The sequence below is a fragment of the Sander vitreus genome, chromosome 11, assembly GCF_031162955.1.
Source record: "Sander vitreus isolate 19-12246 chromosome 11, sanVit1, whole genome shotgun sequence".
NCBI classification, from domain to species: Eukaryota; Metazoa; Chordata; class Actinopteri; order Perciformes; family Percidae; genus Sander; species Sander vitreus.
Window position 1 is genome coordinate 8,598,652 of NC_135865.1, and position 10,759 is coordinate 8,609,410.

The 10,759-nt window shown below is 40.1% G+C and overlaps 1 protein-coding gene across 8 annotated transcripts in view; it reads right to left on the reverse strand.

The window, feature by feature from the left end:
- The window catches only part of LOC144525055 (partitioning defective 3 homolog B-like), a 238,559-nt gene that overhangs the window by 168,024 nt on the left and 59,776 nt on the right, over positions 1–10,759 (reverse strand). For all 8 annotated transcript variants that reach the window (XM_078261533.1, XM_078261531.1, XM_078261530.1 and 5 more), the window contains exon 3: positions 6,253–6,406. In XM_078261533.1, the coding sequence (XP_078117659.1) occupies positions 6,253–6,406 (154 nt within the window). The remainder of the gene's footprint in view (positions 1–6,252; positions 6,407–10,759) is intronic.

Below are 10,759 nucleotides of genomic sequence, written 5' to 3' on the forward strand. Positions count from 1 at the left end.
GTCTGTGACATCAGTCCAAGTCAAAGTGTGCCTTTAACAAAAACAAGAACAGCCCGACAATTAGTGTAATAAACTAATAGGCTGTTTTTTGTGAGAACACAATGTTTATCATAAAATGAGTAAAAGACATGGAAACTACAGTACTTAGAGTACAAGAATATACGCAAATGAAAAGCACAAATGTAAGCAGATGGATGTGTATTCATGGGAGCAGCTGCAGGTTTAATTTTTTTCACAGCTACACTATCTAGGACTTAAATGAGACCTGTTATGCTTTTCTGTATTTTCTGTCATATCTGGCTGACAATGTTAATTTCTCCCCAAATGCATATCACATTTCTGATGGAACATGGGCCGGCTGTGGCTCAGGTGGCTGCGCCATCAGTGTATCAATGTGTGTCCAATGAGTAGGCGGCACCTTGTATGACAGACTCGGCCACCAGTGTATGAATGTGTGTGAATGGTGTATGTTACTATGTAAAAGCGCTTTGAGTAGTCATTGAGATCGAGAAAAATACTAGAAAGCGTTATGTGAGTAAAGTCCATTTACATGTCCGGTTGTGTAGTTTTTGGTTTGGAAGTCTTTGTTGGTGATTCTTTTTACGGTATAAAGTCCTGCTATATACTCAGTTGCAGCCAGACTGTACAGAGACAGCAACAGCAGAGCACAGATATGGAAACGCTGACCAATAAAAGCAGACTGAGCTTTTTGGGGAGAGGGGGCTTAAAAAAACAGCGTCTCAGAAAGATGCTAAATACAGCTGCAGCAGCCATGGGCAGTATTAGAAAAATGTGTTGTTTTTTTATATTAAAGCAAGCATGTAACTATGTTCTAGTAGAGACACAAAATACAAATATGAACATGAAAACAGTATATAATAGAATTTAGTAGTAGTATAAAATAGCTCTCCCTTAATCTAAGTCAAATTTAATAAGATTTAGAAGATTTAAAACAAATGTTTAGATGTTTTTCTAAGGAGCCAACTCAAACCTTTTGAGTTTAAGAAATGTGTCTAAATGCCAATGAGGACCTAATATACCAAAGCAGAATGTGAATTGTCAAACAGATGCCACAATTAGGCACATGCATCATCTCTATGGAAACTCATGATGTACATCTACCATTTTTAGCTTGTTAAAAAGAAGAAGAAAACACAAAGGAAGATAGAAACAATGAGTAAGAAAGATTCTAAAAGAAGAAGAACCTAAAATATTCACCATGTGAAGTGAATGAAACCTAAGGCTTTCATTACTACTTCTTGTAATCATCCAAACTCGTCAGACAGCACAGCCTGAGACATGTATGTGTGCATGCCCATATCTGTTGATTACATGCTATAGCAGTGTTATCAGAAAGCTCATTCCTGAATGTTGTTTATGAATATGTGCGTGTGTTCTCCATGTGTTCATTAGGCCTGTAATGGGGGCAGATCTGAAAGCTTGAGGGTGTGAGAAGTTAATGTATGATCCTTTCCTTTAATATCCCTTCAGTGAACACACTGGTGTCTATGCGTCTAAATGGCCAATAAGTGTCTAATTTGCAGATCTCGGTGTGCAAGTAAGTAACATATGATAGTGTCTCCCTCTTCACATCTCATCAGCCCACTGCATAAAATCATCATTTAACTGAAGCTGATGGATGAAGCACGCCACGCTATTGCCTGTTCTTCTGTTAGAGCTTGAAGAAATAGTGAAATGGTAAGAAAACTCAACACTGCAGAGAAAGCTATCCAAGTAAATAGCATTCATTACTGGAGGTATTATTATGATCCGTGTGTGTTGCACTGCCAAACCTCGAGTCTAGCATCCCCATTTATAGGGCCCATCAATCCATATATACATTAAGAACATTGTCATGTTACCCTCTATAGTTCCACTGGGAATAAAACGGGAAAGGTGGTGGTGAGGGAGGGAACCTCTCAATGAGTGGACTACTCAGAACACATGCCAAATGATATTTGTAGGGTCATATATTGATTGTCACAAAATGGACCCTTGGTGCTCTTAAGACTGGCTGGGGGAATGGATTACATTCAACCCCTAATCAATTCATCTCTTCAAAGAAAGGCAATGAAAGACAGATAAATGGATAGAGGACAAAGGATGTAAAAATGAGAAACGGATGAAGGAAATAGATAAAGAAATAAAGGGACTCACAGAGGAAAAGATAATCAGTGAGAGTCAAAGACAAGATGTACAAATATGGCTAGGGGCAATATAAAAAGAATCAAGAACACAAAAATACAAAAATACTAAAACTGTTAAGAGAAAAGTTAAAGAAGCATTTAAATAAAACTGAATTCTATGCTATTGCATTTTGCTTCGCTGTAACACTTCACCTTCCCAGTTTTAGACTGAAGGAGACCTGTCAAGACACAAAGCCAGAAACTATGTGGTGAAAATGTCCCAATGTGACAGTACAAGCTAACCATATCCAGTGGCACATTAAGATATATAACAATGGCTGTCCAGGGACAAACAGTGATACTATTCTGTCAATATGCCTGGAGGCATTCCTAGATCAATAATTGTCTACTAGTTTGGCAAAATGTAATGTCAGTTTTAGATCACCTAGTAATCCCTACTACCCTGTTTCACTGCAGTCATAATACTATATAGAGTTAGACTATATATAACAATATCCTATAGCATGCTATGGAGAGCAGGATATTGTCTGTATTTTTGTTAGTGGAATATCAATATCAGCTAGTAGCTTGCATGTTGTCTTTTCCTGGTTTAAAGGCTGCATTACAGTTCTGTCATACATATTCTAGGAGTGTTGTATGTCCAAATATCGAACATACCGCAACATACTCTGTCATGATTTTCTCAAAAAAGACGTAACTATCTTCAAAAGCAGATAAATAAAATGTCATCCCATTGCTGTGGTATAGGTAGGAAAAGCACAGGTGTTACCAATAATATTAACAACTGCTTCATTCTATTAATGTTTCCCAGTAAGCCATGATAGTGTGACAGTGAGTCAGCAATGAACACAAGGACCCTGAAAGTGAAGCAGCTTAATGTAATTCAGCCATCATTCATTTTACTATTTACACATGTGCTTTTTTTACTCTGACAGGTCAACATTTTCTCTGTGAAAAAGGCCTATTTCAGACTTTGTCAAAATCATGCCGCAATATCCTAGCTAATCACTTCTCAGCTAGCGAATCACTTTTAATCACAATTTTGAGCAGTGGTGCTCGTTAACCTCGGTTTCTGACTCTGTTTGAGTCCTTTATGGATTCAAGCATCATGTGAGTGAAAAGTTAAAGTAATAATCTCAAAGATTTTCATTTGTATCAATGTCTGTAAGTCACTATCTATCGCCGAATGAGGGAACACAATGGTCATTGAGCGTATGGCCCACTAATGAAAGCCCTTGGATTTGCAGTATTACAAACTGGGTGTCTGTGGCGACATTTCCGGGACAAACCACAAGTGGCGCACAGTTACCATCACCCAGCAGTGGTTGGGGTAGGCGCAACAGACTTGCTTTTCAACTCACTTGTGTGTGAAGCGCTGTACTTTAGATAGAGAAACACAGTGAGAAGCAGAAACAATGAGCAAAAGACATAGAGAAAGAGACTTGTAGAGACAGTGAGAGAGAAACAAGTGGTTAGCGTCAGAGGCAAGGCATAGCACAGTGATAGAGGCCTAAGTCTGACCTTCTTACACTGACAGTGATAGTCTCCAGAGCTCCGTTACCTCTAATCTAGCATGACAGTCACACATTACTACTAATCTCTGCTGACAGGCGACCATATTGAAACAGACTAAACTTCCTGTCTCAAAAGTGTCTGGATCATATAGCTAAGGCCCCTTCCAGGGTTTCCCCCAGCAAAAGTTGTTTAGCCTGGTGGCAAGTGTCTTTTTTTCCCGATGAGGGCCCGGTTGGGGCCAGTCACAGACTGATGGCAGCATTAATGTAGAGCCCAATAGTTTCTGTGATAACAGAATCATGGATGGATTCGCAAAATTGAGAATTTAAAAAAGCCATAAGACAGACTCCATTAGGCCCTACATTAAGTCAGTGCTAAAAGCTAAGTGGAGATCTGAAAATATGACTATGCCCCACCTTAACTGTAGTTTTAAAAAAGGTCTTAAAATACATTAAAAAAGAATTCCCAGTGGCTTAGGCCCAGTGGGCCACCAGGCTTGCAATACACTGGGGGAAACCCTGCCTTCACTCAGGAAGGTCATACAAGCTGAAATGTCAATTCTATCAAAACTAGTAGTATAGATGCAAGATACATGATTTTTGCGGTTATATATATATATATATATATATATATATATATATATATATATATATGGTATGTTAAATTAGATCTAGTGCAAGAGGGAAATAGGAATATTATTGCAATAAACTACTGCAGAAAATTGTGCTATGATTTTTGATACAGCGTGGGAGTCGTTGAGCTCAATAAACTGCTTGACAGCCTTCAAGTCGACTGAGAAATGTCAATAGAATTATCAAAAACAACAAGAGTAAAGAGTAATGAAACTTTCTGATGGAATCCAACTCACATTAGATGGATGAGCATTACCACACTTCATTTGGCACATTAATGACATTTTGAAAACAACCTTGACAGATTATGTTTAAATGTCAAGCGTTTATCTGGATGAATGGTACAGACTGTGCAACAAAGCAGGTACAGAGTCCAACTAAAGGAAGTGGAAGCTGTGATTAGCTGACAGCAGGAGGCAACTGGAAGTAATGCATAGGTTTTGGCGAACTGTAGGTACACACAAACCATCACCCACATGGTTTGTTATGTTAAGGCATTTGGACAAGTTACTGTGACAGCTCTAAGCTCTCTCACACTCACATGGACAGTACCTCTGCTGAACAGGCACTTGACTTGACATAGGAGAGAGGAAGAAAGAAAAAGAGGTAAAGAGAGGGAGACAGAGAGAAAGAAAGGGTATTCAGACAGGTCTATTCCACGTAACAGTAAGCAGACAGACACCAGAGTTCCTTCTGCCGCCTGAAATTACACATGCACTTCCTGTCTTCTCTTTCATCGTCATCTAATTCTGCATCTCAGAGACAGTGCTGCCACATTACAGCTGTCCTCATCTTGTTTTCATCACTGTCCTGCACAACATGCCCATCACATCCTGACCTTTATCTGCACTGGAATTCAAAGTTAACATCATTCTTATTGCCTCGGCTCTGAAACTACATGTAAGAAAATACTGTACCCAATAAGCCATTATGTGATGTCAAATGTGTACTTTATTCTTTCTTACTTTGTATGTTTCAATTTACAGACTATTCATTTTAGCCATCTATCCATGCCTCCAAAATGGTGTTTTGGGACTTTCCTACTATCCCTTCACCTATGTGGCCTATAGCAGTCAACTGCCACGTCAGTCCCAATGAACCTGTTTCTTGTCTAACATCAGTTGTGACATTGACCCGTTTATGCACTGACCCACAGGTTACACCTAAAAGGTAAAATCAGGGGTTCCACAAAGGCCTTTTTTTTCTTCGTAAAAGAGGAGTCCTTTGAGAAAGCATTTAGACCATGTGTCAATAAACCTTGGACGTACAAGAAGCAGAGTAGGGATTTTTGGCAAATATTCACCTACTTCTAAGGTGCATGGAGTGGGGAAAAACTCAGAAGAGTATCAAGAACAACTATATTGTTTTTATACTACAAGGGTTACTGGGGTGCCCCAGCCTGGTCAACAATGGGGGAAGTACTTGTATTACTTGGACAGCCAGCAGACTCAGAGCGGTTGTGGTTGCCAGAGATAACAGGGGACTGTCTTGTCTTCATAGGCATAATACTTTGTCTAATTTGGACAAAATGTTGTGATTTAATGATAAATGCCAGAGCCAAACTGATGTTAAGGTCATTGCTTTTCCTCTAGAGAGCAGACAAACACTAACTTACCTACCTAGCTTGTACGTGGCCGTAGCCATGGTACAAGCTGTGACAAATATCTTCTTGCTTGTACAATTTGTAAAACTCTTATGTGCAATATTTTTGAAGTACATGCAAAGCATGTAGCAATTAAGAACAGCCACCAAATATCAACATGTAAATCCCTCAGATCTCAAAATGTAGCTGTGAATTGTCAAATATCATGTCTAACAAATGTTGATCTGCAAACATAAAGATTTCCTTTGATTTGATTTTAGGGTCATGGGCTTCTCTACTGAGAAGTGAAATGTCACATGTCAAGGTTGGAGCAGGGCATACCAAGATAAGTTAACTACATTTTAAAAAGACTCACTGGACTTTAGGGCTGAGGAATTGACTTCAATCTCTCCCCCTGCGATCGGCTGGAAGACGGAGAGCTCAGATTGGTAGAGGTCAGGGCTGGGTGCTAGCCTTGTGCTAGCCACACCCCTCTGCTGGGCTTCCTGCTCCTCATACACCGCCATCAGCTAAAAGAGAAAAAAAACACAATGTAGCTGGTTATTCTTTTAATTTCTTCTATAATTTTCATCCATTATGAACACAGTAGTTGATCAGAGTGGAGCAGCAGGAATTATGTTCAATGATTCTTATAGAGCTCTATTCACAGTCACTACAGGTTTTCTATTTGCTACTCCCTACTCGCTTCTCACTCACACTAAGAGAAAAGCCACTCCAATTCGCTCCATTTGCTGCAATTTACTTCATTATACAGTACAATGCAAAGCAAGATTTAGAGGTAACGTGGATGCATACAATGTCAAGGAAAAAATGCTAACAGAAGCTATCAGATTCTGATCAACCCTTAGCACACAACCGGAGACAGACGTGTCTTACCTACTGAAAAATGTTAAAACTTGAGCCATATTTTGCAGCTATCCACAGGTGTATGATTACAGTTAGAAAACAGAAAGGACAACTTTTTTTACTTTTAGGGACCAAGACAAATACTGCAATATGTTGGTCGCATTTCTTTAAATGAAACAAAAAAAAAAGCATTGTAAAATCCTGAATGGCTTTGTTTGTAAATGCACACTATTTCAGAGTTACCTTGTGGATGAGGACGCTATAGAGGACATCCAAGGAGCCCAGCATTCCTGTGACAGAGTGTGTGTCTACTGTTTAACAAATGCCTCCATTCGTGTCTCCACTCTGCATGTGTGTGACACCCTGCTAGCTCTAACTGGGTTATATAGTGGAATCTGTGTCTATTGAGTATTGCACTGAGTCTGCGTTTAGCCTAGCACAGGGCTTGTCAACACAGTGTTCTAGGGGCCTCCACGCAAAACCTGAATAGACCTGTGATGTGTGTTTGTGTATGTATGCGTGTTCTGTTCCGTGTCTATAGTGGCCAAGAGTAAAGAAAGGGGACTTTGCCAGTAAAGCCAGAGGCTTCCTGCTACACTGGAACCCACAAGTGTGCAACATACTCTCTCACTCACACGGACATGAGCATACTCATGCATGCTACAAACAGGCACAAACTATACAGATGTGAGTCACTGCACTGTGATTTGCTGACTGGCTCTTCTGCACAAGACAGCAAAAAAAACAGTGAAGCCAACATTATGAAAATGTAATTCTTAAGTGCAAAGTGATGCCAACATTTCAGACTAAAAGCTTACGCAGGTGGTAGTACAGAAAAGTCCAGCGACGGCATATTTTCTTTCAAGGCCAACCTGACGATCAAAGCAGATTTTCACTGCAAGTTTCTTCATCTGGTTTTCAATAAATTAGGAACCGGAAAAGCACAACAGAGCTCCTGCTCTCTTTCTCTCGATCCTTCTCTAGCTCTTTCTTTTAAAAACTAAATAAATAATTTTCCAGGCACATATATGTTACTTCATGCCCCTGCAAGCCCTGTGGCACTTGTGGCACTGGGGAACTGAGTGTTGAGGCACTTATTTTTGAAGGCTTCTCCTTGATCTGCTGTGGCTTGTATTGTACCTCATTTGTCTGTTATTTTGGACAAAAGCATCTACCATACCAAATGAAATTATAAATGCAAAAGCTCCATATCGATACTGAAGCCTTTTTTCAAAGTACACAAGCATTTTTACGTGTGTATGTCTACATGTAGATATATAGTTTAGATGTGCCCTTTCTTTCCAGCATGACCTCACCAGGCAGAAAGCAGAAAAATATCAAGTTATACAATATCACACAAACTATTCGGCACAACTGATGCCTCTCGGCCTCGCACACATTCATGTTCTGTCACGGTCCCCTTTTCCATCTAACACACATCATTCTCATCATCTAGCTCTACCTTCCCTCTTATAGCAACCTCTTCTTTTTGATTTGCCTTCTAACTTGCTTGTTGTTTACTGCCATTTTCTTTTCTCTTGATTAACACCTTTCTGTCATGAGTATAAAACATTTGTTTTGGTATTTTGATATGCTTAGTTAGCATTTGTCACTTTTCTGTCAAGCTGCTTTGGTGCAACCCTTTAAGAAGTACTGTCCAGCAGCTACCTGAATGGATGGCGAAAAAAGACAGACCAGAAGAAGAGAGATGGGTAGATGAGGAAATGCACACATTTAATAAAAAAAAGAGCTTACATTCTTATCCAGTTTGAGTAAATATGTCTTTTCAAGAGAGTAGAACAAGACCAATAGCTTCCCCAATGAACACACATAGAGGAGAGGCAGAGATTCTTAAAAAAGAACGTCAAAAACAGTGACAGGACGAAAAATGGGTAGACAAATTCAACATAGCTTTGCTGCGTCTCTTAAAAAGCAGATGTGGAAAGAAAGGAAAGTCAGCCAGACGATGAGAGATTAGGACTTTGCCTCTGTTCTCTTCGACAGGGGACTCAAAGATCTGCCAAACAAAATGACACTGCATCCTGAGCATAAGAGTGAGAGAGGGTGAGAGAGACAGAAAGGTGAGGCTGCATGCTCTCCATGCAGAAAGCACAGACAGAAAAAGAGAGAAATGGCCATTGGAAATGTGACAGACCAAAGCTGAGAGACAATTGTAATGATAAAAATGAGGGGGACTGACAGGTGTGCTGCACTGTAAAAACCTTTGGGATGTCAGAGAGTATGACCAAAAAGCAAACCTGAAGCTTGGGATTGTCTGAGAGTGTCGCTGTGTCAAGTGTGAGTGCAATGATGTGACCATTTTCAGCAAAATGAAACTTTTTTGTCTTCTCAAGACTAGTGCTGCATTGTGAGCTTACGAGATACACACCAGATGTTTTTCAGCCTTTAAGTTAAACGTTACTTTTAGTGACGTTTAACTAGCGACCTCTAGCTCACCCAGTAGAGTGTGCGCCCCATGTAGGCTGAGGCCTTGGCAGCGGCCCGGGTCCAAATTCGACCCACGGCCCTTTGCTGTATGTCGTTCCTCCTCTCTCTCCCCTTTCCTGTCTTCAAGCTATCCTGTTGATTAAAGGCCATAAAATGCCCAAAAAATAATCTTTAAAGTAAACAAGCACTGCTACTGGTGTGTGTCTCCGTCATGCTATTATATGTAACATCTAACCTTCTCATCAGCTATCCTGTCAACAACCTTGACAGACTCAAAGACAAAGATGCTGGTAACTTCTTTTTTTTTTTTTTCCTTCAGCTTCCTGTCAAAACACACATTTTACTTTGATCGTGTTGCTGACAACCTCAAGAAGAAAATACTTGAGCTCAAAAATGCATCTTGGCATCTTGAGCGAGGAATGAGGCTTCATTTTGTCTTCATTTTGGTGTGGGAGGAAGTGCAAAACAAGTCGTTATGGCACAAACCATATTTAAGTGTGTTTCGTTGTGATTATTTGTTCAAGTAAAAAAAATGACCATGTTCCATCACAAATGACAATGCTGTAGCCAGTTGAGCTAGAGCTTAAGGACACTTTAACAGTAAAGATGGCAGCCTTGGGGTTAACCGCAGCTTGTTAAGATGTCCATACTCACAGAACCACTCCACAAAATGTTTTACAATGAACTTATGATGATGTGTAACTTTCCTTGGATTATATATTACTGACAAATTACAGAAATGTTAATGATCCACTTTAGGTTGTCAGCTGTACAATCATTTAGTTCAGCTTTAATTAAAAGTGCACATACAGTAGAAAACCAAATGTTAAAGCTAGCTAAACCTTAGAAGGTTACTTCTAAGCTCTCTCTCCACTCCTTATATCCATTACTGTGTGGTCAATACCAGGTTCACACAGGTTACTTAGGACAAGTGGAGGCTAGTGGGAGGTAATTTGGTGTGTGTGTGTTCTTGTTTAACTATATTTGTGGAGTCCACAAACCGGGAATACAGTATACTTGTGGGGTCCAGACAGCTTTGTGGGGCCAAAATGGTTGAAAAGACTTTAAAGGGCTGTTTGAGGGTTAAGACTTGGTTGTAGGATTAGGGTTAGAATTAGATTATGGTTAGGGTGAGGGTAAGGGTTAAGCATTTAGTTGTGATGGTTAAGGTTAGGGTAAGGGGCTAGGGAATGCATTATGTCAATGACGGGTCCCCACAAAGATAGTGAGACGCAGTGTGTGTGTGTGTGTGTGTGTGTGTGTGTGTGTGTGTGTGTGTGTGTGTGTGTTGGACTACCTGATCCGAGATCTTAGATAAATCAAAGGCCTGACCAAACAAGCCAAAACCAAACCAAAGCACTAATTAGCTTATGAAGCTAGTCGTCGGGGCACAGTTAAAGTCAAAATAAATTGTAGCATAATGAGGGTAAAACCGAAGCATTGAGAACTTTGTAAGTGTACAGACGAATGCCGTGCTTGAGCTATGTTACTGGTTACTGGTTACACGGCGTTCGTCGTTCGACTGGTCGTGACTGTTTTCCCAAGATGGTGCCTGACTGTATACGTGA